Source organism: Daphnia carinata, chromosome 3, assembly GCF_022539665.2.
Source record: "Daphnia carinata strain CSIRO-1 chromosome 3, CSIRO_AGI_Dcar_HiC_V3, whole genome shotgun sequence".
NCBI lineage: Eukaryota > Metazoa > Arthropoda > Branchiopoda > Diplostraca > Daphniidae > Daphnia > Daphnia carinata.
In genome coordinates, this window is record NC_081333.1 from 527,206 (window position 1) to 553,974 (window position 26,769).

At 37.2% G+C, this 26,769-nt stretch overlaps 5 protein-coding genes across 7 annotated transcripts in view; 1 reads left to right on the forward strand and 4 right to left on the reverse strand.

Annotated features, from left to right (window-relative positions):
- Positions 1 to 189: 189 nt before the first annotated feature.
- Positions 190 to 4,352, reverse strand: LOC130693065 (trypsin-1-like). Its single transcript, XM_057516188.2, has 11 exons — positions 3,802 to 4,352; positions 2,501 to 2,709; positions 2,047 to 2,165; positions 1,579 to 1,609; positions 1,397 to 1,511; positions 1,252 to 1,329; positions 1,150 to 1,191; positions 1,022 to 1,084; positions 855 to 967; positions 636 to 715; positions 190 to 459 (listed from the first exon to the last, which is right to left on the reverse strand). The coding sequence occupies exons 1-11, from the start codon at positions 3,983 to 3,985 to the stop codon at positions 354 to 356; spliced, it is 1,140 nt and encodes a 379-aa protein (XP_057372171.1). The 5' UTR covers positions 3,986 to 4,352; the 3' UTR covers positions 190 to 353.
- Positions 4,353 to 5,603: 1,251 nt separating this feature from the next.
- LOC130693695 (spliceosome-associated protein CWC27 homolog) lies at positions 5,604 to 7,938 on the forward strand. The gene is made up of 12 exons (XM_057516879.2): positions 5,604 to 5,814; positions 5,888 to 6,053; positions 6,112 to 6,155; positions 6,222 to 6,258; positions 6,322 to 6,455; positions 6,539 to 6,568; positions 6,627 to 6,763; positions 6,834 to 6,989; positions 7,074 to 7,202; positions 7,261 to 7,457; positions 7,528 to 7,648; positions 7,736 to 7,938. Exons 1-12 carry the CDS (start codon positions 5,773 to 5,775, stop codon positions 7,908 to 7,910), a joined length of 1,368 nt encoding a protein of 455 aa, XP_057372862.1. The 5' UTR covers positions 5,604 to 5,772; the 3' UTR covers positions 7,911 to 7,938.
- The window catches only part of LOC130692893 (UTP--glucose-1-phosphate uridylyltransferase-like), a 44,187-nt gene continuing 24,180 nt past the window's right edge, over positions 6,763 to 26,769 (reverse strand). The window contains exon 13 of the mRNA XM_059494613.1: positions 6,763 to 6,772. The gene's annotated coding sequence lies outside the window, so the exon portion shown is untranslated. The remainder of the gene's footprint in view (positions 6,773 to 26,769) is intronic.
- Positions 12,448 to 13,063, reverse strand: LOC132087855 (uncharacterized). Its single transcript, XM_059494666.1, has 4 exons — positions 13,003 to 13,063; positions 12,878 to 12,949; positions 12,680 to 12,819; positions 12,448 to 12,609 (listed from the first exon to the last, which is right to left on the reverse strand). The coding sequence occupies exons 1-4, from the start codon at positions 13,028 to 13,030 to the stop codon at positions 12,454 to 12,456; spliced, it is 396 nt and encodes a 131-aa protein (XP_059350649.1). The 5' UTR covers positions 13,031 to 13,063; the 3' UTR covers positions 12,448 to 12,453.
- LOC130693871 (CLIP-associating protein 1-like) lies at positions 16,049 to 26,720 on the reverse strand. Of its 3 annotated transcripts, none has more exons than XM_059494608.1 (25): positions 26,625 to 26,720; positions 26,331 to 26,514; positions 25,674 to 25,870; positions 25,342 to 25,447; positions 24,979 to 25,147; positions 24,730 to 24,906; positions 24,490 to 24,569; positions 22,263 to 22,303; positions 21,402 to 21,495; positions 21,065 to 21,228; positions 20,877 to 20,986; positions 20,673 to 20,799; positions 20,330 to 20,583; positions 19,814 to 20,217; positions 19,602 to 19,709; positions 19,286 to 19,517; positions 19,095 to 19,206; positions 18,924 to 19,028; positions 18,644 to 18,850; positions 18,387 to 18,550; positions 18,112 to 18,284; positions 17,844 to 18,046; positions 17,434 to 17,693; positions 16,815 to 17,346; positions 16,049 to 16,740 (listed from the first exon to the last, which is right to left on the reverse strand). In XM_059494608.1, the coding sequence occupies exons 3-25, from the start codon at positions 25,848 to 25,850 to the stop codon at positions 16,375 to 16,377; spliced, it is 4,365 nt and encodes a 1,454-aa protein (XP_059350591.1). In that variant the 5' UTR covers positions 25,851 to 25,870; positions 26,331 to 26,514; positions 26,625 to 26,720; the 3' UTR covers positions 16,049 to 16,374. The 3 variants fall into 3 exon arrangements, with proteins under 3 accessions (XP_059350591.1, XP_057373070.1, XP_059350592.1); XM_057517087.2 differs by having other exon boundaries at positions 21,396 to 21,495; XM_059494609.1 differs by lacking the exons at positions 24,490 to 24,569; positions 24,730 to 24,906; positions 24,979 to 25,147; ... (2 more) ...; positions 26,331 to 26,514; positions 26,625 to 26,720 and adding an exon at positions 23,241 to 23,995 and having other exon boundaries at positions 21,396 to 21,495.

A 26,769-nucleotide genomic window follows, 5' to 3' on the forward strand; every position in this document is an offset into this window, starting at 1 on the left:
TAAAGAGTGGCTATACACCGCCCTGGACGGGCCCAAAGTTACGAGGCTATACTATAGTTCTCGATGGTACGACCCATCGCCATTCAAGTTCTGTTTCGGCGAGAAAATTTCTGTCCCACAATCCGTACAAAAACCTTGAATTGCGTGTGGTAAATCTCTCTATGTTAAGAACTTTTATTAAGGAGAAAGTTAAGGGGTAATTTTTACATTTATTGAAACAAGTACACATAACTGATTGATTTGAATGTATATAGGAAATACTGCATTCTCATCCCTTTGTTTTTGAATCCCAACGATTAACGAAAAAAAAAAAACATGACTTTCGAGTAAAATGTTAACCCGGAGCAGGTGTTCTAAACATCGTGGAAGCCTTCTCCACCTGAACGAAGTTTTCCACGAATCCAGGGAAGGTAATACGTAATCCTAGTAAAAACATCCGGAAATCCAGGTTTAGCACATCTAGAGAAATATAGCGAACATACCAATCAATTAACACTTCTAGTAGAAAAGCACATTAGCTACACAGTCTAAGTGTAATTGTTACAAGGTTCGAGAAGGTTAGATGGTCTAGCAAACATTGTTTCAATGTACATCACAGCTTGATCATAGAACTTTGCTGAAATTCAAAAATTCACCCTGAACCGAATGACGTAATGCCAGCAAGATACCATCGTCCATCAAGTAAGCTGCATTGTAATGGTCCGCCCGAATCTCCCTATTATAGATGTATAGAAAATTATCCATCCAGACGAGTTCACTTGTGAAAATGTTATGGAAATTCCATGGTCAGTCTTACTACTGTGCAGTTCAAGAAGTAGGACATACCAAAATCTCTAAACGGTCTTTTAGCTTACCACGCAGGTTCCCGAAGCTCCATCTGTTATAGGTCCGGCACAAAGATGGTAATCGTTTATTGGTATGTTGTAAATAGTCCCGTACACTTGTTTACAGTGTGAGTTGTCTACCACTTTAAGAAAATACATTTAAACTACTTGCTCTATTCAATTCGTAGGTTACATACCCGGCAACTCAGTTTGATGAAGAATATTCTCTAATTTATTCCCTTTTTTCGATTGTCCCCATCCTTAATAAATTTCAGTAGTTCATGGTAAAATGTTGTTAAATGAAGAAACTTGAAAACCTGCGTACCTGTGGCTATACATCTTACTCCTTGGAACGTGTCAACATTATCTGATAAGAATCTCTTTGATTATGTTTATCCAGGTATAAAGCATGAAATTTCTCTGTTACCTTCTGTTGGTAAGCAAATTGGACGAACACGATCAGTGGCATTTTGCAAACTTTCTGACTTTTGTAATTTCATTAAAGCTTTAAAATTTTATTAGAAAAAATTCAATTAAAACAACATACGTCAGGTTTCTTTTTAAACGCGTACCAATGTCATGATGATATTCTTTGAATCTTTCGTGGAGATAAATTTTGTCTATCATAATTCTTTGTTCGAAGCCATCCTCCGTCGCCCGGTCATGCTCGCCCACAACAGCTGTCCACTAGAAGATGTATATGTATGTCATTAACCATATTAAATAACCAACAATATACACAAATTTTGATTACCAGAGGACTGAACGGAAAATTGAATGCGTCACTAGAAAATGCAGAGGAACAAGGTTTAGTGATAAATATATGTATGATACAGATACAGACATTCATTATAATTATTGTTCAACAGAATTCTCATTTTACACATAATCTAATGATGTCTTTTTCCAGCCCCGTATACAATTAATAATATATCTATTTCAACAAGGATGTTTTCCATCGTCATCGTCAGGTAAAGCACCTTTAAAGGCTAAAGTAAACCGGACAGAAAAAATGAATCGGCATGTTTTTTGGCAGATCTTTGTTCTGTAACCTTTCTCTGTTGTGGTCAAGGTATTGCAACTTTTGCCTAAATTTTGTTTTCTTAAATATAATTGGCTTCCCAATCTGATGTCATTATTCCGAAAGTAGTCCACAACTGAATAACATTTTATCTTAGTACAATATATAATTGTAATAGTCATGGGCGGAGATTCAACCTACTTGGAAATGCAGTGTGCTGCTGTCAAGACCCAATAATCTCCATTCAATCCATTTAGTAAGACACCTCCACACCAATGCCCAACAAAGCCCAATTTAGGATGTAGTAGTTGCAAAGACACCTAGATGAAATTTAAGTTCTTACATTTATAAATAATCATTCAAATATATGAAACCAATAGCTTATGATAAATTACGTTACCGTTACTCTGTCCAGCTACTCAGAACAGAAATGTATACAAAAACGCTACCATTAAAAATACATGGAGTTGACAGTATATGCGCCTGAATAAGTATGTGATAACCTTCAACGTCTGAATTCACAGAAAATGTATCTACCCTCTAATACAAACTACAGGCGATGATTATACTTTATACTACCAGTATCTATTCCAAATACTTAACCGCCGTATTTCTATTTTAAGTGTAAGCATTCAAAACTCCAATAACTACTTACTTGCCAAGGCCATGCACCTGGTTTGCTCTGTTTCCCGTTAATGATGCGGGCATTTTGTGTCTCCCTTTCAAATTGTTCGTCGTGTTTATTACTTATTTTTTTAAATATCGATTTAAGCAAGTAATTTTTATGCCTTGGGCCTATATAGCTAACACCATCTTCAATGTCGCGTGGTCGTCGTTGCCTGTAGAACTTGCTGATCCCGCATTCTATAATAATTAGAGGAAACTTTAAATCATTGAAATCGGCGTTGTTTTAACTAGTGGCGCCTCAAAGTTATGATAAATTCTTTTACTATTATTGACAGCCAAATTTTCTAAGAAACAAGAATGTTCAGTTATAATGCTCAACTATAATAAATTTCATGACAATCTACTCCTTACGGGCAATGACTGGCGTACAAAACTTTTCCGCCATTCGTTCGAAAAGAAAATATTTTCTTTAAAAGATCTTTTGCAAATCGTCCATCCATTTGCCTGTCCCTTGTTATGCGTTTTACGGAAACTATGTTATTCAACCCATTTCTAGATCACCCCTTAAAAATTAGTAGCCTGCATTGGTCGACGATATTTCAAAGTTAAATAAATAAAATTAATAAATAAGTAAACGGAAAATGAAAAAAAAGAAAGGGCAATATATGATACTCAGAGTAGTATCTTAATGAAAAATTAGGGAAAGTGTTATTATCTAGCTACAAGCCAAAATAGTAGGTATCTGGGACCGGAACAATTTAGAGTGTGGTTAACGAGGGAACAAGGAATGGAAAACAGGTTCAATTAAGAAAACCAAAAAGAAAATAAGCATGTGAAAATTGTTAAATACCACAGTGATAATTCAAACGAATAAAAATAATCTATTGAAGAATGCGCAGAATACAGTAGGAATAAAAAACAAGTTATAACTTTCAATGTTGGGAGGAAAGTTATCAAACGCATCCCAAACAACTCCAACTCTCCTAACTTTGAATTACAGCAGAACCGGCTTAAGATTTAAAGAATCAGAAGTGGTAGTCAAAAAAGAATTATTTTTTCAAATTTTTCATAGCATATATTTGGGGTGAAGCCATAATGAATCATTTAAATTTGACGCCGGTCCGAACGCGCCAATAATTCGACAATAATTACTTTCCAAACAAAGTTAAGTAAGCCACCCTTCCCTTGGTCTATGCTCCCTGTTTTCATATATCTAAGCGGTTTTTATTTTGTCCCCCTTTTTTTGTTATGCAATTAACGAAATAAATATAATTAAAACAACTTCATATCGGCTTGGCTGCTAAATTATCAAATAAATTTATACAGTACCATTGGACGGCGCGGTATCAACGTTATCTAATGGGTGAAGAAAATCAAAACTTGGAAAGGTAAATGGTAAACTATCTTCAGGGAATTCCTTGGAAGAGTTTGCACAGCAAACATTGCCAATTTCGATGGAGAAGACAAGAAAAAGAGAAATCCATCGAACGAACACTTTTAACTCCGTTTCCATACTACCGACACTGGATTCGAATGATGATCGATGTTGCAAAGGATGTGGTCAAACTTCGTCGTTTTAAAACAATTCGATTTTTTTTAGTCTAAGCAAAATATTATTGCTAACAGTTAGTTCCACGATGATACCCAGGCAGCGTAGCCTCGTTCACTGAAGAGAGCACTAGGAGCGACGGCAAATAAAAGAATCTGTTGAAAAGATTTCACTGAATGGGGTTAACGGAAGAGCGGAAGCTGCTTGGCAACGCAGGTCTACCACTGAATGAAAAGCACTGCTGATTCATCTAAAGCTGATATTCTATTAAAGCATTTTTCGGCGACTGACGCTGCTTTATCAGGAAGTATTACAAACACGACTGAAAGCTTACTGCTTGCGTTTGGAATCCTATGACTATTCTACGACTATTTTCGGATTCATTAATCGTTACTTTTCTCTTCGTAATCCTTTCATTTGGTCTGCTCTCTCCACACTTTCTCGTGATTTCCGCAACAAGAAGGTTTTTACGTGAAATCGAGGACACAAAGCCTATAGAGCTCGTCGGTTCTTTTCAACCACCATGGAGAAACAGAAATAAAGTCGCAAACTAGGGTGTCCTGTTACTTTCTATTTACGTCGTTTACACACCAATTACGCTCTGTTAGGCTGTTAGGTTAGACAACGATCTTCGTTTCTAAATACTCACTGCTTCTTGTCAACCCTGTGTTCCATAACTCTAAGAATAAATTGATTTAAATTGGGATCACGCTGTACACGAATATGTGAATTTTGTTTGTTCAGTTTTTTTTAAGCTTTTGAAATACAAACAAACAGTGCAATATAATTTAATAGAGGTTATGCAAAAAAATTTGAAAAGGTTGTCAGATGGTTGGGTTTGGCGCCACTACGATCACCAAGCATATGATCGCTTTATGCGCATCACTTTCTTGTATATGCTATGTTTTCTCTGAAAGCTCTGAAAGTACGTCATGGAAGTATGTTTTGTCGTTTTCTTACGTGATAATGAGTCTCTTCGAACGGATAGAGAAAGCAGGTCACAGCTTGGTTGTTTGTGCTTTGTGGTCGTTTGCGTCATGCTTGCCTTCACTTATATGTTGCTCCTCAAATAATAAAAAAAGGAAAATAAAAACAAAAACAAAAGAAAAAAAAGGTTCCTAAAGAGAAAAAATTCGAAACGCTAAATATATCACTTGGGTTGTACCGGCATAAGACATCTACCAAAACTTCTAAAACTCTTCTTAGATTTTTCTCAAACCAAGGAGAGATTGGTCACTGATTAAAAAGTCGCATATCAGGCCAAGAAACTTTCGATTCTATAGGAGAAATATAAGGAATTTTTCTCCAAGTTCGTGAATTTTAAGCCAAGACTCAAGCGTGACTAAAAAATGCGAATTCAAGGGCCGAATCTACGCAATAATTATGGAATCAGCAGCCGATTTCTTTTAAAACCCCCCTAGAAAATAATATAATGTTAGCGCATTAAAAACTTCGTTCCGAAGTTTTAGATATCTAAAATTCGTGTGCTAAAATTGAAATGCGAACATTAAGCATTAGATGGCACTCGTAGAGAGTCCTGGCACACTTGGGTTTCGTATCTCCTTTTTCAGGCCTTGATCAAGAAACTGTAAAGAAAACAAACAGTAAAAACACAAAAAGGCACTGTCTATTTACAATCTTTGCTCTTCGTTTAACGATTTCGAACAAGTTATCACTAATAGCGTAAAGTTCAGAATACTAAATCGATAATAACAATCGATCAGTGTTAGCCGGTTTTATTCGCTCGAACGATGAGTAACATATACGTTCAAGAACCCCCAACAAACGGAAAAGTTAGTGTTGTTTCCGAAAACATGACATCAGTAATTGAAGGTGATATTAAAGAATGTTTTATTCCCCTTTCAGGTTGTTCTAACAACTTCTTTGGGAGAAATTGAAATTGAACTATGGAGTAAAGAATGCCCTAAAGCTTGTAGAAATTTTGTCCAGCTCTGCCTTGAGGAATTCTTCAATGGAACAATTTTTCATAGAGTAGTTCCTAATTTTATTGCTCAAGGAGGAGACCCTACTGGTAAGTTAGCAGTAGCTGTACATAATTTGGTTTCAAAAGTGATATATTTTTATGAAAGGCACTGGTCATGGTGGTGAAAGCATATATGGAGAACCATTTAAAGTAACAAAACATTTTGTTTCTGTTATTTTAATTGTTAATAAAAAATTTTTTAATTTTCCTTTTTAGAACGAAGTTCATTCCCGTCTGCGATTTGTTAGAAGAGGCAGGGAACTTAAGTACTTTTGTTTGATCTTTGCAAATGTTTCCTAACAATTATCATCAACAGGTCTAGTTGCTACTGCCAACACAGGAAATAATGACAATGAATCACAATTTTTTTTCACTTTGGGGGCTTGTCCTGAATTACAAAACAAACACACAATATTCGGGAGAGTTGGAGGAAACACTTTGTTTAACATGGTAAATTATCATTGTTGAAAGACAAAAAAAATTATAATGAATCAACTTAGAAATGATTCATTGAATAAATTGTATTTCCCCAGATTAAATTCAATGATCTGGATATTGATAATGTAAGTATTAGTTCATATTTACTTATCAGACACATGACTTATGATTCAACTCTTACAGGAGGAAAGACCAAGGCATCCTCCTAAGATACTTAAAACAGAGGTTATTAACAACCCATTTCCTGACATAGAACCAAGAATCAGCCAAAAGCAGGTTAAGGGGCCAGAAGAAACCAAACCCAAAGTTAAAAAAACAAAGTTAGTGAACTAAGTAGATTTACCTTGCCAAAATCATAGCATTCTTAACAATCTTTTCTTCATTCTGTAGAAATCTTAAACTGCTTTCCTTCGGAGATGAAGAGGAAGATGAAACTGATGCCCAGCCGGTTAAGACATTTAAAGGGAAATCCTCTCATGATCTAACAGATGATCCTAGGCTTAGTATCATTCCGGCAGTTAATATGGAGACTGGAATCGGAAAAAAGTAATAATGTTTAACTTATTGCCGTGATTAAGGTTAATTATCTTCCTAACTCAATTATTTAGAATAAACTTTTTTTTTTTACAGAAGTGAACAGAAGCAAATAGAATCGGAAGTTGAGAAAGTAGTTGTGCCCCAGAATGAACCTCAAGATTTTGCTGCAAATGCTGATGATGAGGTAGTCGACGAGAAGAAACAAGAAGCGCAAAACAGATTGTAAGAAATTAAAAACATAAGTGTATGCTCACTGCAACTAAAAAAAACTTTAATTTAGAAAAAAAATCAAAGAACAGATAAAGGATTTGAAGAGAGAAATGAAAAATCCTCGTGAAGATACAGAAGAAGAATTAACGAAGAAGCAAAAACTTGATGGTGATCATGTTAAGGATGAAGAAGAGAATGAAATACTAAAGAATTTTCATGAGCAGCACAAGAAATACGCAGTAGTGAAAACGACGCGTCGGGGGAAGGGTAACCGATTCTCTATTGTTAGCGGAACCTCACATTTCCACTAATCTTACCATCACATGGTCTACCGTAGGTGCTGATCGAGAGGCGGAAACACTTGCTTACCTTAAAAAATTTCAGGAAAAGCTTAGCGAAACGCGATTGAAGGAAACAAATGACAGCGTCGCCGACGAAGAATCGGATGACCACACTTGGTGAGAAAATTTCACTAGCCGCTAGGACAGCTGCAGTAATTAATATTGTAATTATTATTTTAATTTAATACTATATTTTTGCTGCAGGTTAAATCATACCTTAAAGTTCGAAGACAACAATCCTACGTTAGCCAGAGATGCCAACACAAAAGGAGATGATTGGTTTGAGATTTCCGATCCTCGTAATCCCCTAACCAAGCGAAGAAGAGAGGAGTCCAAGAAGATTTTGAAACAGAAAGGATCTACTACTAAAATGGTCTAAATTTTTGAATACAAAAACGTTACGTTTTCGCCTGTACTGAACGAATAGGTCATCTTCAAATATACGATCGTCATTTCGATATATTGACATTGCGTAAATAATAATACCACGAGCTGTCGAATATGGCAATCCGTTTTACCCAAAATTAAAACTAAAATTATTGGCCAGTTTTTCTGTTTTACTTCTACCGCCGAAAATAGTAAAACAGAAAAAAGGAAAATATATTTTTCTGTTTTACTGCTAACGCCATCTATAAGTCACATTTTATGGCAATCCGTTTTACCCAAAATAAAAAATACTATGGCAAATATGGCAATCCGTTTTGTATGGCAATCCGTTTTACATAAAAAAAAAAAAAAAAAAAAAAAAAAAAAAAAAAAAAAAAATCACACTTTTTTCTCTTTTTTCTACCCGTAGCCATCTACCAGTCGGTTTCGTTATTATAGGCAATATTGTAAGCAATTTGAGTTAATTGTATCCCATTAGCAGTTAATTGAGTAGCGTGGCTGGAGAAAAACTCGTGGCTGGAGGAACAATTTAAAAATGGATAAGATAATACAACAAAAGGATGGTAAGTATAAAGATTATTATATTGGTTTTCAATTATTAATTATTGTTTATTAGATCAAATTATGAAGCTGCAGGCCCAATTATTGGAACAACACAAAATATTGGATAACAGCAATGCTAAGGATGGTAAGGCCTAATACATAATGATTCTATTTATTTGCTTTTATTCATTTGTGTTTTGTAGCTCAAATTTTGAGTCTACAAGCTCAGCTAGGGGAAAAGAACAAATTGGAACGGAACCGTTTCCAAACAGTGAAGGAGGTTTTTCCAAACTCAAACCTAACTGAACGTGAGGATGAATTGGCATTAGGCCTAAACTTTTCAAATAAGAATTCAAAATAAGTATAGAATTTTAACAAACAATTATTTATTGTTTAGTTATTCAGTCTACCACCTGACAGTGTGTTAAAGTTAAATTCTGTTAGTGGTGCACTAAAAGAATTGTTAGTAATAAGTCCATGCAGCGAAGGAAGTGAACAATTGTGGGACCGTATTTGGGCTGAAAATGGGTGTGGTACGGAAACCCAGAAATAGCATGAGTTCAACATAAAACATGAATTAGGTACTTTTCGGTTTTTTGTCTATCAAAAAGTATTTTTAATGCTATTATTTTGCATTCACAGAATTTTAGTGGGGGATCAAGTCAAGTCTGGACGTGTTACAGGATGGAAGAGTGAGCCTACAGTTGAAAAACACTGAAAGTGCATTACCATTAAGGTATGAGGTAAAGTAATACAGTATGCAAATTGTCTAATGAGAAGTACCATCTTGTGTGAATGAATCCTGTATAACAGCAATCCTTTATAGTTCTGTCACAGCTAGAAGCCTCAAATAATTCTGCTTCTCTTGCTAAAGAACAACTTGTCCTTTACGCTCAGAGTGTTGGTGAAGCTGGGTACTTAAATGGCACTAAAGATGTTTCATTTCGTTGGCATTGCAGCGATGAACATCATACATGGACTTTTTAGGTATGAAAGAAATTTTCTTGAAAATTTTTTTAATTTATGACAAAGCATTTCTCCTGCTTTTTGCCAACCATGTCTAATCTAAAAAAAAATTTATCCAATAGGAAAGGATTTTCAGCATCCTGGGAACACAACTATCAACAATGCAACATTCTAGGGGTGTTATTTTATCATTCAAGAGCCTTATACAATGATTTTCATCTACAATTTGTATGGCCTTTCCCAAGCTTCTGCCAGAAGTTGAATCTATGAGTCATGTAAGTCACATGAGCAACAATTGAGATGCTTAATGGTGTTGTTTTTCTTTTCTCAGTGTAGGTTAATAGCAACATTGGATCTGAAAAAATTCTTGGTTGGGGCAAGACACTGAATAAATTGTAATGATTGGATGGATGACATGATATTTCTATATTTCTATACTTCATTCGGATTCCCGAGACGGTATTTGATATTTAAAAAATTGAAGTGCATATCTGGGCTCCCTTCCTTTCCGTAGCCCCGTTTCCCCTTGACTCGTAATAAGCCCGTAGGGGGTCATGCCCCTACTGTACGGTATATATAAAAACAACATATACCGAGGTTTGGAGGGCTCTGGCCGGAAAGGGGACGTGGGGTGCCGCTTCGTCCGATGATGTGTTCACGGAGGGTGACGTGGCTGCCCACAAATCCGAACTAAAGGTTAATCGCTCCTGTAAAAATGTTCCAAATCTTCAGCTCTTCTTCCGGCTTCTCTTAGCCAATCACCGGGTAATCTCCCCGGTGGGTCAACAAGGCAGTGTCTCCCCCTGCCTGGGTTGACGGCAACTTTTGAAAGGGCTATTGTGCCTTTTTAAAGTTGCAAAAATAATTGTAATGTGCAGAGAATTGTCAATAAAATTTTTTTTATAAAATATTTTTTGCAAATTCGTTTCTTTCATTGTCTGTATTCACACGTTACACTTTTTATATTTAGCTTGCTTATTTCACCTTTATTGTTTCTGTCACCTTTGATGGTAAGCATTGTTTCCATTGGTTTACCGTTTATCTGTAAGTATTATTTATTACACTCTTTGAATTCTTCAACTTAGATTCAAGGAACAATCTGGATATTTTATGCAGTAATTTTGTATTTTGTTTTACTCGTATGGGAACCGATCCCCAGACATTCAGCGTGCAACGCCGATGCTCTAACATTGAGCCACGAGATATATTTAAATTTTTTATTATCGCATATCATATGTTATCGTCTAGGATGTTTATGCAGTTTTTCACAACTATATGTTTATCTTTCTATTGCTTCCATAAGGTTCTTAGCTCTGTGGTAGAGCTTTTATCTGCGATACCTGTTACCCTGGGTTCAAACCTGAGTAGATGTGTAAAAATGTAGAAGAGTATATTGCAGAATTGCATTTCAGTTTTATTCTAAGTGTAAATGCAAGTCCACAAGTGACTAGAAAAAAAAGCCAACAAAATCATATGATTCGTGGCTCATTGGTAGAGCATCGGCGAGGTATGCCGAACATCCAGGGTTCGATCCCTGGATAATAATAGAATGCTTACAGATAAACGATAAACCAATGCCCGTCACCTTACCACCAAATGTGACAAAAACAAATAAATCAAAGCCAAAAAAAAAAAATTGATAAATGCAATATGTGAACAAAGCAAGCAAACACACACAATGAAAGAAACGAATTTTGCAAAAAATATTTTATAAAAAAAATTTTATTGACAATTCTCTGCACATTACAATTATTTTTGCAACTTTAAAAAGGCACAATAGCCCTTTCAAAAGTTGCCGTCAACCCAGGCAGGGGGAGACACTGCCTTGTTGACCCACCGGGGAGATTACCCGGTGATTGGCTAAGAGAAGCCGGAAGAAGAGCTGAAGATTTGGAACATTTTTACAGGAGCGATTAACCTTTAGTTCGGATTTGTGGGCAGCCACGTCACCCTCCGTGAACACATCATCGGACGAAGCGGCACCCCACGTCCCCTTTCCGGCCAGAGCCCTCCAAACCTCGGTATATGTTGTTTTTATATATACCGTACAGTAAGGGCATGACCCCCTACGGGCTTATTACGAGTCAAGGGGAAACGGGGCTTCAGAAAAGAAGGGAGCCCAGATATGCACTTCAATTTTTTAAATATCAAATACCGTCTGGGGAATCCGAATTAAGTATAGCAATGTCATGTCATCCATCCAATCAATACAATTTATTCAGTGTCTTGCCCCAACCAAGAATTTTTTCAGATCCAAATGTTACTATTAACCTATATTGAGAAAAGAAAAAGAACACAGTTAAACATATCAACTGTTGATCATGTAACTTACATGACTCATAGATTCAACTTCTGGTGGAAGCTTGGGGAAGGACATACAAATTGCAGATTAACATCATTGTATAAGGCTCTTGAATGATAAACTAGCACCTGTACAATGTTGCATTGTAGATAGTTGTGTTCCCAGTACATGAAAATCCTTTCCTATTGGATAAAATTTTTTTTGGTAGATTAGACCTGGTTGGCAAAAAGGAGGAGAAATTCTTCGTCATAAATTCAAAATTATTTGAAGAAAAATCCTTTCATACCTAAAGAGTCCATGTATGATGTTCATCTCTGCAATGGCAGCAAAATTAAAACATCTTTAGGGCCATTTAAGTACCCAGTTTCCCCAACACTCTGAACGTAAAGGACAAGTTGTTCTTTAGACAGAGAAGCAGAATTATTTTCTGAGGTTTCTAGCTGTGACAGAACTATAAAGGATTGCTGTTGTACTGGACTTATTAACACAAAATGGTACTTCTCATTAGACAATGTGCATTCTCTATTACTTTACCTCATACCTTAATGGTAATGCACTTTCAGTGTTTTTCAACTGTAGGCTCACTCTTCCATCCTGTAACACTTCCAGACTTGATTTGATCCCCCATTAAATTCTGTGAATGCAAAATAATAGCATTAAAAATACTTTTTCAATAGACATAAAACCGAAAAGTACCTAATCCATGTTTCTTGTTGAACTCGTGCTATTTCTTGGTTTCCGTACCACACCCATTTTCGGCCCAAATACGGTCCCACAATTGTTCACTTCCTTCACTGCATGGGCTTATTACTAACGATTCTTTTTGTGCAGCACTAACAGAATTTAAATTTAACACACTGTCAGGTGGTAGACTGAATAACTAAACAATAAATAATTGTTTGTTAAAATTCTATACTTATTTTGAATTCTTATTTGAAAAGTTTAGGTACCTGACTGTGTTCGCCTAATGCCAATTCATCCTCATGTTCAGTTAGGTTTGAGTTTGGAAAAACCTCCTTCACTGTTTGGAAACTGTTCCGTTCCAATTTGTTCTTTTCCCCTAGCTGAGCTTGTAGACTCAAACTTTGAGCTACAAAACACAAATGAATAAAAGCAAATAAATAGAATCATTATGTATTAGGCCTTACCATCCTTAGCTTTTCTGTTATCTAATATTTTGTGCTGTTGCAATAATTGAGCCTGCAGGTCCATAATTTGATCTAATAAACAATAATTAATAATTCAAAACAAATATAATAATGTTTAGACTTACCATCCTTTTGTTGTATTATCTTATCCATTTTTCAATTGTTCCTCCAGCCACGCGTTATTCTCCATCCACGCTACTGAACTAACTGCGAATGGCATCCAATGGACTGAAATTGCCTACGCCAGTAATAATGAGTCTGAGCGGTAGATGGCTACGTGTCGGAAAAAAAGAAAAAAGTGCGATTTTTTTTTTTTTCCGCCTTTTTTTTTTTTTTTTTATGTAAAACGGATTGCCATAATATTGCCATAGTATTTTTTATTTTTATTTTGAGTAAAACGGATTGCCATAAAATGTGACTAATAGATGGCGTTAGCAGTAAAACAGAAAAATATATTTGCCTTTTTTCTGTTTTACTATTTTCGCCATCTACCGGTGACGTTTTTAAATAGCCTTCTTACTTTTTAATTTTTGGCCAAATTTTAGATTTCGCTTTAAATATATGGTTTCGATGCAGAATTGAATGGGCATTACGAATATGAGGATTGTTTTCTCGTGGGACTCATAGTTTTTGAATAAAACGTAAAAAACGGTGAAGTGTGGTTAAAAAAATAAGCCCGACTTTATCTTTCGGGCTTAAAAATCTTTCCTGTTAAAATATAAGATCATTAAATCTAGAAAACTATAGATGCTTCTGATTCAAAATTAACCAAGGAACACGAAAATAAAATTTGTTTTTACGTAGAGTTTATAGTTTTGGAGTAATCTAAAATATAAAATTAGTGTCTGCGCATCGAAACCATTACTTGCGCGCCAGTACGCTACAGCGTTAGCGTGACACATCAAACTTCTTTGATTATTCAAAAACCATTTTGAATTTAAGGATCCTCCTACTACCAGAATATTTGTACTGCATCGCGCTAGCGCTGGATCGTACTGGCGCGCTAGCGTTTCGTCAACTATTCGCTGTATTTCAGAAACGATTAACCTAATGAAAAAAAATTACAATTTTCCCGGAATTAGCATTCAATTTTGAGCAGCCCGACTGATAAATAAGCCCGACTTTCGGCTGCATCGTGCTCCGAAAGTCGTTCATTCTGTCAGCAGAGCTGAGACTAGGTGAATACCATCACAGCAGGAGTTCGGATTTTATACCTCCTACGCCTCGCTTTATATTTAAAAGCTGAAAAAATGTGAGAAAGAGGAAATGAAAGCAAAAAGTTTTGACAATGTGGGTTTAACCAAACTTTTTGCCAAAATAAATTATTTGCTGGACGTTTAAATTGAAAACTTGTAAAGATAACGAAGGAAAATGGTAGACTAAAGAAAGTTACATTATTTAACATAGAACATTACCTACGTATTTTAATCCAGTATATTTTTACTTAACCATAATTGCAAGCGTAAATTCATTGTTCTGCTCCTGGTGTGGGTAGATGACATACTAACAACATTAGCTGCCAATTTACGATCCAATAGGGTAATAAAAACTAAAATTAATACGTAAGGGATCAGAAAAGAAAGCTTTTTGAACAGTGCACTGAGGCCTTAGCATTAAGCCGAAGTTCAGAGAAAATAGGCTTTCAAATGCGACAGGAATACGTGAGAGACAAAGAGGAAAGATAGTATACGCCTTTATTGCCGGAGATGATTCGATTATTCACACGAGATTGATCCCTGAAATAAGGTGGGACACATTTGTTTTTTGTTGTTGACGCTTCCAGTCTTTAGCACTTATGTGGTGCTAATCAGGTTAACTACAACAAATCCATATGTAAAAGTGAGCGGCATCACTTCGGTTCCCCACGTATAAAAGTGAATCGGGATACACTGGCATACCGCAGTCAGGTATCCGATAGCCAGCACCGCATTTGCATTCTCGTCCGTCTCCTTCTTCCCGAATAACTCCATGATGCGCCCCAGTTTAATGATCGTTATGGTCTGTTTCGTCTTCATTTTTACATTCTGGGGACAATTAGTCGAGGGCACTCGCAAGCTGCCGTTCAACGGTAGCATTTTCGGAAAACGTAGCAATCCAGGTATGTTATTATGTTTATCGTTACATTTATGTGATAATAAATAACTTTTAAAGCTTCATATATGATTACATAATATTTCAGATTAAGTGTATATAGTCTACGCATATAGTCTGCAAATTTGATTGTTGTTTTTGTGGCCTTTGCTGCAAATATTTTTGCACTCTGTTTGGCTCTGTTGGACTGGCAACTTCACCCAATGTTGCAATTATTTGCAGCTAACATTCCAACGATGATTTCTGTCAATCATGCAGGCACAGGCAAGCACGCTGCATCACCAAATTTCCAGCATCTTTGCGACGCGGCTATGAACGCGTGCAGTGACTGGCTACCTATTGGCTCCAAATAGCGCCGGGACGATACAGCTCTTTTTCATCAATCAAACGATACGCCGTACATAAAATAGTAACTGTTTTACCCTCATGAAGTTCCTCTTTAAAGATGGATGTACACTAATTAATAGGACGTGAATAAACATATAGTTCAATGTCCTTTTTTCTCCAAATCACTCGCTTATTCGTCGCTTGAATTAGCCTGATAAAATTTCATTGAGCTAGTCAAATTGATCGTTTATTTTTTTGCCACGAAAATGGGTTTAACTTTTAATAAGTGTATGCATAATTGCGTATAATATTATGGTATGTAAAAACAGATGAAATAAAAACCAAAGTTAGACGTACGTGTGCTTGAGGCTGCTAATTAAATCAATGACAGAAAACATATCGCGATCTGTTATACAACTAATGCGGCGGTACAATGCAAGGAAGATTAGCAAACGAAAGAATCAGCTCAGATGGGCATTCAGTTATTAATGCTAAAAAACATTTTGTTCACTAATAGAGAAGTATATCGTAGATATATCTAGTTAAGTATGGTTATCGTATGAACAGCTCACACAAAAGAGAAGACAAACTTGCATTTAATCGCATGTTAGTAGTATACTGACTGTTGCATGACATCCAACTTACAGTTTTTGGAGTTGCTAATGTTTGCCGTTATTTTTTTCCCAGAAGCTCAATTTGACAAAGCGTAATCATTTCCAACCATACCCATTATAAACCGTTAGACACGTTCACTAACATATTTCAATAGATGTATTAGTTTGAAAATTGGGAAGTCCATAGTAGTTCACTATTATTAGGAATGCATAATCGGATTAATTGCCAGAGAGCAGTCACAATTACTGAAGCTGTAAGTTGGTAAACTGCTTACAAAGAACGCGAAAGATGTTGCTACTTTTTTTATTGTCTTGTCTTTTATTGTCTTTTTTTGTTTATTTTTTTTCTGTAATAAGATCGAGAATAAGAATCAAATAATAAGATAAGCGGCTCACTAGATGGTCACGCGTATAAAACGAAAACGCCGTGAGAAGATGGACTGTGTCTGATCAATAGGTACGGGTCTACGTGGGACCGGCTCGTTGGATGTAAACGTTGATCAATTTCATTTTGCTGCTATTTAGTGATTCTAGGTACGGTTTCAATTCCTCGGGCGCTCGCTTGTAAATTTCAACGATACAGAAAACAGCTGCTTTGCGCACAATACTTTCGGCATGGTCGGTGGCACGCAAGAGTGCAGGCATCATTTCGGGTAGAATAGTCACCGTGTCTTCATGTGGGCGCTGCTCAACTAGTCGAGTCAATGTTTTGATCGCAGTATAGTTTTCAGGGTAATTATCACCAATCGCATGTTTTAAAATGCGAATAAGCTTGTTCAATGAAAGAACGGCAGCCAAAGTTTTGGCGCAACTTTCAGCCGAACGTACAACCTGAAGTTAAAAAGGATAAACAATGAAGTTTCTACGCAACGATACTTGATTACAAAAGAATTAAACCACTGTACCTCTCTCTCTTGGTCACGTTGTGCTCGAAAAATGTTGACAAGAATTAGGTCAGCGTAGTTCTCCATCTCTTCCAGCAACCTGGGCGTTGAAAGCATTGTTGCCCAAAGATTAAATACTTGGCGGCGTACAAAAGAGTCAGGATCTTCACGACATGAAACTAAATGTTTGAAAACTGGGCGGAAATTGTCTTCAATTAGGTTGCCTGCTCCCTGATGCATCAACTGTGTTAGCATCCTCATAGCATCCTTTCGTGATTCTGAATCTTCTTTTCCAAACAGTGCAAGGATTCGCTGCATTGTAGCTCTATCAGCTTGTTCCATTGGTGACATCAAAACATCGGTCCCAAGAGAATTAGGCATGGTTTTTTGACGTTTCTCTTCCAGTGGCAATGGCTTGGCTTCCCCTTTATTTTTTTCAAACGATAAATGCGAAAGCTGTGATATTCCAGAATCTTGTGATGTCGAATCTCGCTCTAAAGACGATTTTTCAAAGCTGTAATTCTGGATTTCTGCTGTAGTTTTTCTGATGGATCTTAAAATGAAATTGTTATTATTATACATTTGTCGTATAACGTGTTGAGGGCGATATTAAATAGGGAAAATTTGCTATTTAACATACTTATAAACTTCCTCTGGGTTATAATGCTCATTTTCGTCATTTTCCAATGACCTGGATGAAGAGATTTTGGAAAAATAAGTAGGCGTGGATGGTTGCTGGGAAGATGGGTTCGGTATTTGAAATTGCGATTGCGGGGTGACAGGTGATCTTAAAGGTGACGATCCAGCAACAACCGACGTGGGAGAATCTGACGCTCTGTTTAAACTAACATTATCCATAGTTCTGTTCAACTGAGATTGAATGATTTGTGACGCGCTGTCCTATGATGTTACAAGAGGACAAAGTATTAGCTTCGCGGAAAACCACGCCTGAATTCTAATTCCTTTCGGAATTGGAAAGGCATGTAGGGCATCTTTTACTTAATTAATTTAAATTTCATCTATTTAATTCAAAAATGTTTTAATCATTACCTGGCACACTTTTGGGAGGGTATTGAGGATTCGCGTCACTTCAGCGGGGTGTAAACTGAATAAAGTATAAAGCGCATCTTGCGAAGCCTTCCGCACTTCAGCAGATCTAATATCGCTAGTCCAAGCGACTACTTTTGCAACAGATGCTTCAACCAGTTGCGGAGACACTGAAGCGCCAACACCCGCCATGCCCATCATTAAACCTGGCATGATAGAAAACCAGCTCTGTAAATGAATTGAATTTTCATCGTTTTTCAAATTAACGCACCTGGCGATCCAGATTGCGACGTAACAGCCATCAAATCAGACGGTTGCATGTCGCGTACTAGAGCAGTCAAATAATTCAGCAAAGCAACTTTTACTCGAGAATTCGGTGTTTGTGTGTTGTCCATCATGAATCGCAACAATAACGCCATTTGTAGGGAATATGGAAAGCAGTATCTACAAGTTAAAAAAATAAAACACATATATATACTGATTGCAAGACGGGAAAAAAAGAGTAATAAATAAAATGAAAGATTAAGTTTAGCCATTCAAAATTACCGGACTAAGTCCAAGGTTTTCAGAGTTTTGGCTTGAACAGATCCCAAAAGGTCGGCACCTAATTTGTTGAGCAGGCGACTCATCAAGAAATACAAATTTTCATGCATGTCATCCTTATGAATCTCAATCAATACTGTTAATGCATCTAAAAACAGGCTGAAAACCTATAACGAACAAAACAAGAAAGAAAATTTTAGATATCACTCCAACCTCTTAATTTGAGAGAACATTTTTCATGGAAATAGAATAGTTCCTACTTTGGTATGGGCATCGGTGAACATTTTCCCAAGAATTTCTATCAGTTTACGTAATTCGTGCGATGGAATCAAATTGCCGGAGCGCAAGAAAGCTTGAAGTCCCATTAATCCCTCTTTTCGCTCTGACCAATGGGTACTGGAACACGCACTGATAATATCATAAATATCCTTGTGAGGCGATTCAAGCCAATTTTCACGAAAGTGGCGCTAAAAATATAGTCAATCAGATAAATAAATATTAGATTTGGCAATTGGATAGACAAAGCGATGACAGGCTTACATCGGAACGACGATTTACTGAATCCATGGAGCGTTCCGAACACACGCTCGAAGTTTCACTTTCATCGGAATGATCATCATATCCACCGACACGAGGAGGACGAGTCTTATGAAATAACAATCTGTTTTTTTAAATTCGTTTTTCTCAAAACAATGTAGATAAGAACTATACCAGCGCATCGGAGAGGGCAGATTCGGCTTCTCGGCTTTGCTGGAGAATTTTCTGAGCTAGCACCGGGCGACTAGGCGTACCTTTTTCGCTACACCCAGACTGCGAACGAACCCTAAAACCAAAAAGGTTTAACTTTGAATATCATAGTTCATCATAGTTGCTTTTGCCAACCAGGGAAATGTTAGTATTACCTGGTAGGCTTAGATAGCACTGAATGATTTCCACCACGATTGGGACTCGGTTCACGACTCGTATTACTACTTCGAGGTCCACGTGGTGGTGTGGCGTTAGCTACCATTCCACTACTGGACAAACGCCTTGGCCGACCTAGTGTTGAACTTTCTACATGTCGAACAGGTGTTCCAGACGGATCGTATGTCTTGTAAGAATATCTGGATGATGGCGAACCTGATCGGCTTCCGGCTATTTAACCATTTCAGAATACAAATGCAATTTTAGGAAAATGTGCTTTGAAAAGCCCTGGCCGAGTGTTGCCAAAATACATACGTTGAGACTGTGAAGATCCCGAAGTTCTTGAGCGAGTCCTAGAATTCCGATGATCAGGGGATGTAACGGAGCGAGGATCCGACGAATTGCTATCTTTTTTGGATGGTGCTGATTTTTTCGCCAATGAATTTGCATCGCCATCATTTATAGATGAAAAAAGAAATAAAATTTAAAACGAAAATTCGGAGATGTCAAATTTCAAAGTAACTTACGCAATGGAGCAACGTAACCTCCTCTAATGTTACGCACGGCTCGATTTGCCGCCTGCAAATCGATGGCACTATTTGAACGCATACCAGTAGGGACCGCTGATCCGTTAGCCGTGCCAGGTCGTGCACCGTAACTTGGCATGCCAACTTTTCTTGGCGGGATTCCAGGGAGTCTACTTAAATTCTCAGAAGAGCCAACTTTTAACCTTGGATGAACCGGAAGCGATGCAGGACCCGAGTTGGCATTTGTCGGTGGCCGAGCAAGTCCAGCTGATTGTAGTGAATGGCTTGAACTGGAATTAGAGAGGCTTGCCTCTCCATATAATAATTTCTGGTATGAGAGATCCAACGAGTGAAGTAATGCATCAGCTTGAGCAGGGAAATGGGAAGCAAATCCCCCGTAGGCCCTGAAAATGACGCGACAGAAAATGAGTTAAATAAATACGACGAATGATAATAAAATGAAGAAAGTTAAAACTTAAAAGCGGCAACACTAAAACAGAAATTAATGGCGCTTACTTTCTGGAAAATGCACGAGCATCCGGATCTGCATCTTTGATACCGTTGCTTACAGCACTCTGAATGAGGGCGACATGTTTTTCAAGAATGTGTGTGGGCCACGTATGCAGGAGTTGATCTAAAAATTCACACATGGCACGGCGGATATCCTTGGATTTGGAAGTCATGTGATTAGTTAAAATAGGGATCAATCGAGCACTGTGAGTGTGTGCAATGATGAAGCGAATACAAACAGTGCCAGCTGTAGCCATGATCTGTAACAGAAGCGTTATCCATTAGTACGATCTGATGCATCGATATCCAATAAGTACGCGCCAAGAAGAGAACAGGTAAAGCTTCTTACCTTTGCACTGTTTGGAATCAACAAAATTAATGGATTCAATAAAGCTTCCGCAAAATGGTCCAATTTATTTTGTAGCTGTTGTGACATATACGCGATTGACACGCATGCTTCTCGGACAACCTGTGATCTACGAGGAAAGAAGCGAAATTTCGTATTTAAAAGCAAACATTTTTTTTGTGTGTTTTCACAATATTTTTTTTTTACCTTAGATCTTTCACGCTGGTTACAAAAGCTGTTTCCAAAAGACGAATATGCTGAAACAACTCATCGTAGTTGGCTGCACCAGCTATCAGCAGAGACCGTATCTTTTTTAACTGCGATGCGAATAAAAAAAAAACGGGATGGTAAACTACAAATCCTGAAATGCACTGGGTGAAATCTGTTTTACTCACTGTTTCGGCACGTTTAGCCCAATCGTTATTAGGGTCTTGGATAATTGTTCTCATGCTGACCAGATGCTCTTCCATTTCTTTGGCTGAGTAGATCTGAATTTTGGGTACGTCTTCAAAGGCTCTCATGAATGTTTCTTCATCCATCCCGCCTCCTGCCGCCGGACCTAATAATACAGAATTAGCTGTACATCCCATAGATAATAAAAACAACCAAACACTACGTTTGAAAATTGTACACGGCAGGCGTATAATAGTACAAATACGAATAATTTTCTGCTCGATTAATTAGGTAATTAATCTTTTAAAGTAATAAAAAAAATACAATCAATACTTGTACCAGCAACAGATGATGTGACTCCTTTACTTAGGGGTGGCGCCATTAATTTCCGTACGGCGGGGGCACTGGTAGCTCTTTTGGAACCGGTCATTAACTGCATGTTATGAAATGAGATTTAGCATTGTGATTTTAGGACATTCGCTTTATCGTGAAAAAAAAAAAAAAAAAAAAAAAAAAAAACGCGAAAAGTATTCTTGGACAAGGGTAAGATGACCCCCATTTGATTTCCCTTTTATGGCGCAACTATGGAATATAATCTACACTCGTTTAAATTCTTCTAAAAATGCAATTCATATTTGGAATACAATAAAATAACTTAAATTCCCCAGGTAGAGATGCAAAACCTTCGTCAATAATATAAAAAGAAATAACTGGATTGTTGATTGGAATTCTTGATTAACATCCGCAATTTTATCCCTGTTAAAAATTCGAATTCTTGTTCTCTTTTTTTCCGCCCAAAACTAAATCTTTTACCAGTTTATCGCTTTTGAGAATTCAAAACGTTTTATCTCATGAATAACTCAGAATCGAGCACCCAAGGCAACGGAGCTTACAGCTTTCTAGTCGACGATAAAACGCACAAAAGCCAAAGCAATTTGGTCTTCACGCAAGAAAGTTATGATTTTGCATACTTGAGTGACGACTTTCATTCCCCATTTCCACCTATTGCATCCCTTCCGTCACCATTCACGACGAAATGTCGAATACAACAAAGAGAATGGCAAACACCATTATGTTACATTTGAAAAGGCAATCTTCTTTTCAAACGAGATGGATATTTTCCGTTTATGGTGAAGGAGGAACACCTACAAGGTTACGGCGAAAACTGCCAGACGTAACAAATGACAAAATGGAACTTACCAAAGAGCGGTCTGGTTCATCTTCCGTTGGTTTGGCAATACCTACAAACATAATTAGTTTAGAAATGATAAAGAAAAACATGTTATAACAATACATTAAGTACTTGACAACGTTACTCTAAGGGACTACCGATAGGAGTTCAATTATATCCCGCATTATTCGAAAAATGTTCGGTATCGCGCAATCAACACGAGTCGACGACTCATTAGTTACAAGTGATGTTTAGAGATTCGTAGCACGTTCGGGTTTTGCATTACCTTTTCAGGTTTGAAATCGAAATCATACGTACGTAAGCGAACACTCAGCCTTTCTCACTCGTTAATGTCGGGCGTATCCAGTACATTAATCTAAAACCTGTACGTGAGGAAATGACGAAGCTTCACGTGACCTTCACTGTAACTAAATCGGTGGAAGGAGCGGTGAACGGGAATGTTGTTCTCTATGATGAGTTCACCGTCGCACCCAAAGTTTTAAAACTTTCTCTTAGAGATAAAAAAAAAAATCAAATACTAACAAAGCATCGCCTGCAGCTGCACCATGACTTGGTATGCAGCATCACTGATGTTTTCCTCCCAGAGCTATCTTTACTGTTAGCAGCAGACTAACAACTAACGTTCCGTATCCCAAGCGGTATTATCACAGAAAATAACTTTTACCTTTCTGGCTGCATTAAAAGCCATTTGAAAGATGTGTGACGAAATACAAGAAAAAAAGATAAAAACTGCGGCGCCTATGACATTCTCTTTGGGAATAAACTATTCGATAAAAAAAAATGCAGACACGGCAGCCCTATTATCGATATTGTCCAAACAAACGGGAGATAAAAAGAGGCACCAGATAGGACGACCTAATCAGGTTGCTTTCCGTTATGAAAAGCAAATAACCCAAAAACGGTAATGTTAGCTCTTGTAAAGGGGAGCTCGCTTCACACGTTCGCAACACATTAATAGCAAGAATTGTTGAAAAAAAAATTTTTACCAGGGTGTTCAGCACTCAGTTGTCGGTTGTAACATGGAGGCAAGGACTTTGATTCAAGCAAATTGTCATAACGCATAATCCACTCGGTATCTGGGCCCCAATCAACATCCGAACGGGATAACGACCACTTTCGAAATCGAAGACTAGATTTTTGACTGCTGATAGGAGACAACCCGAATTGACGTTGAATATTAGCTTGGGCTAGGCGGTTCTGTGTTTCGTATGACATCTGTAACGAAAATTTTTTTATCGGTGTTGGCCTCCTGTCCGGTATCAAATAGGTAGGGAACCGTTCATCGCTGCCACTATCCAGGCTCTGATGTCGGACTAATACAGGAATTTTAGCACTTGCGATAGCGGTAGAAGACGGCTGTTCGTTCTTCGTGCAGTCTGTCGGTTGGTCTGATAATAAAGGGGCCATCTGACTAGTGTCCACACAGATAGGCTGTGATGTCGGAAATTTAATAATAGTTTCTGATGGTAATATTCCATTGAAGTCTATATCAACGTCACTTGTGGTTGAAGGCTGTGTTTTTGTTTCTGAGTCGCACATGGTGTTGTTTGACAGTTAAAAACTTCGATCTCCTGCACTGTTTCTAACGACGTAAATTAAGCACCGGTGAATTTTTCATCATTTCCGTCGACCTTTCGTCGAAAACGGAAAGAAACGATTGAGAAAGAAGACATCTTCTCTACACGGGGAAGAGCATTTGACTAGCAACCGCTGTCTGTGAGTTCTAGCAGTCGACTGAACGATTGGTCACCTGACCAGCAAAAGTGTTATGCTAAACTGTGCTGTGTAACGAGATAAGATGTCTTACTATTTTAATCAATTTTTCGGAGCCGCACAGCTTTGACTATTTCAAACACCCGTGTTTTTGCTTGCGTGGAATGCGAAATTCCATCTGGACAAAATGGCAATTTACCGGAAAACCAGCAACAAAGGAACTTAAATTCAACAACGCCATCTGTCGAGGTACAGTACTTACAGGAAATGGAAAATTGTAAAAAGTGCCCACGTCTTCACAAACAATTAAATCATTAAACCCTTAGATTGAAAACGGCCACTCTTCTCTAACGTTTGTTTGTTAGTAAAACGGAACTAACTTGTTACCAGTTCTTACTTTGGGAGGAAAACATAACAATTTAAATTGTTTTGCGAAGAATCAAAGCGCGAAGGAAAAAAAACAGTAGACTATTTAAGCGCGAGGATAGCCATTCTAAATAATGAATTGAAAAGTTGACTTACCATCAAGCGAAAGCACAGCAGTCGGTAGCATATCTCCCGCGTCCCGAACTTCATCAAATTTCGCGAGCAGTACGTTCAATCTATCAAACAGAAACATGTTCAGCTATATTAAAGAAAACCAAGGATCGTTATAAAAAAAAAAATTCCAACAGAATGGCATTGAACTTGTCAAAAGCGAACTCTTGAGAACGTTGACATATTGGCTTCTCATTGTAGGGTATTTCCAACTGACACACTTACTTGGCAGGTGGGACGTTTCCTCGCTTTTCTAAATCAGCGCGAACCTTTTCACCAACATGTCGGTAAATTTCAACTAAAGTCTGAAATGCTGCATCCCGAACAGCAGGCGTTGGATCGCTAAGACATTTCACTATGGATGGCACAAGCTTATTCAGCGACAGAGAGCAACTCCCATACCTTTAACACGTTGGTGATAGTAACGATTAAAATTTGAATGTTAGTAATTTTATATCTTTAATTGAAACTTACGAATTTAAGGTGATGACCAATATTTTGTGAATTTCTTCTCTTACTTTATTATTTCTATGAACAAAAGCAGAGAGTAAACGTTCCCATAAGAGCTGGGGCTGTATGCTCCATTCCATTAACTTTAAAATGAAATCTTCGGCTTTTTCACGAACCGAGTCCTTTGAATCGCCTAAAGTAAAAAATTTAAACCAGAAACTGTGATTACAAAACGCAATGAATGAAGAACGACATCTATATATACGCCTATTACATGGCAATATGCTAAAGCAAATAATCAAAATTACATTGTGAACGCCAAACTGACGAAAATTGTGTAAAAATAATGACGAGTAAACGATAACTGGATCATTATTGCGTGCATACCTAATCGATCAATCACGGCATGAAGAATCGTCTGAATATACGGCCGAAAGTCCTCTTTCAGCCTATTCACAAGAAGACTTAAAACTTCCAGCCCATTTTGACATACCTGCATGTAAAAAAATTCACTTGAATGCTGAGTTTTCATCCACACGCACATTCTGAGTAAAATGGTAATATTCACAATGTTATGATAATGTACGAGTTACCAACAGCAAAGCAGGTCAATTAAATAAATTAGGTTCTTATATTAATCTTTTTTATGACATGTGGTACATTAGATGTTAACTTATAAAAACACTTATAGTTGTTAATAAAAGAAGCAATAATATCACCTTAAAGTTGCTGTTGTTGATCCATGAAACAAGGCCATCAATAAACAAACCAATATCTTCACATTTTGGAGGGTTATCAGGTGAAGTAAGGTAGGTGATAATGTCATCACCAATCAAAATCTTTTTCCTAACATCAGTAGTCCCCAGTAATGGTAAAAATAAATCCAAGTTGGACATTTGTCTGGTGTTCTCAAATCCTATAACAGGAATAGAAGTTAAAAAAATTTTAAACAAATAAATAAATAAGCAATCCACGACAACCAAATTTCAGACAATAACATCTACTGCCATAAAAAATTTAGCATCTCATTACGTTTCTTTTCTTTCACTAGATAAAGAACTTAATAACTTACAGTTGAAGGAAGGCATATTTATCTTGATTCAGTTAGAATTTGTTTTGTAATATGCCACACCTGACAGTGCCAACAGAACATCAAAGCTTATAATTCATTTTTGACAGAATGATATACTACTTGCGCCTATTGGACAATTTAAGACAAAACGAATTGCCGTGAACAGTCCAACTGAACGAAGACAAAATGGTAATTCTATCGTTACGAGAAATACATCCAGTTGTGCGGTTTATTTCTTGTTGTGTAAAATGGCTCCAGTTCACCATTTTGTCTACGTTAAATTGTAGATTATGGAGATAAATACTTGCATCAATCTATAGTTTAAAACATCCAGCGAAGACGACGTAGTAAAGATAGATTTAGCCGTGAAGAAAGGTCGTTACAATTATGACGTCCAATCTCCAAACAATTTTCTGCTTAGATTGATGCGGCAAAAAGTGAAAATATCTCTGCTGTTTCGCTGCTAGTACACGTTCAATGTTGCCAAACTGTTTTAAAACACCAGAAAGACAACACTAATAAACATGGGAAGTTAACAATTACAAGACCATGAGAATGGTTCATGGGGTGCGCACAATAACAGTCATGGAATCCGTACCAGATTTTAACAAAGATCCCGATTTAAACGCTTATCGATAGAGTCATACAACTTTATTTGCAAATCACATGTAGTCCCCATCGAACGTCCCTCGCGGGCGTAACGCTATGGCACCTTTTCATCTAAAAAGAGTTTGGGTGACAGC

What these genes read in the sequence shown, in the direction of transcription:
- LOC130693871 (XM_057517087.2), bottom strand. Translation starts at nt 25,850, where the DNA reads ATGTCCAACTTGGATTTATTTTTACCATTACTGGGGACTACTGATGTT. An exon ending in TCAACAACAGCAACTTTAAG is followed by an intron (nt 25,448 to 25,673) that starts GTGATATTATTG and finishes TTTTACATGCAG; the next exon opens with GTATGTCAAAATGGGCTGGA. An exon ending in ATCATCTGTTGCTGGTACAA is followed by an intron (nt 21,229 to 21,395) that starts GTATTGATTGTA and finishes CTGTATTATTAG; the next exon opens with GTCCGGCGGCAGGAGGCGGG.
- LOC132087855 (XM_059494666.1), bottom strand. Translation starts at nt 13,030, where the DNA reads ATGGATAAGATAATACAACAAAAGGATG. An exon ending in TAACAGAAAAGCTAAGGATG is followed by an intron (nt 12,820 to 12,877) that starts GTAAGGCCTAAT and finishes TGTGTTTTGTAG; the next exon opens with CTCAAAGTTTGAGTCTACAA. An exon ending in CATTAGGCGAACACAGTCAG is followed by an intron (nt 12,610 to 12,679) that starts GTACCTAAACTT and finishes TTTATTGTTTAG; the next exon opens with TTATTCAGTCTACCACCTGA.
- LOC130693065 (XM_057516188.2), bottom strand. Translation starts at nt 3,985, where the DNA reads ATGGAAACGGAGTTAAAAGTGTTCGTTCGATGGATTTCTCTTTTTCTT. An exon ending in GCAGCACACTGCATTTCCAA is followed by an intron (nt 1,610 to 2,046) that starts GTAGGTTGAATC and finishes TGCATTTTCTAG; the next exon opens with TGACGCATTCAATTTTCCGT. An exon ending in TCATCAAACTGAGTTGCCGG is followed by an intron (nt 968 to 1,021) that starts GTATGTAACCTA and finishes ATTTTCTTAAAG; the next exon opens with TGGTAGACAACTCACACTGT.
- LOC130693695 (XM_057516879.2), top strand. Translation starts at nt 5,773, where the DNA reads ATGAGTAACATATACGTTCAAGAACCCCCAACAAACGGAAAA. An exon ending in ATGATCTGGATATTGATAAT is followed by an intron (nt 6,569 to 6,626) that starts GTAAGTATTAGT and finishes CAACTCTTACAG; the next exon opens with GAGGAAAGACCAAGGCATCC. An exon ending in GAGACTGGAATCGGAAAAAA is followed by an intron (nt 6,990 to 7,073) that starts GTAATAATGTTT and finishes TTTTTTTTACAG; the next exon opens with AAGTGAACAGAAGCAAATAG.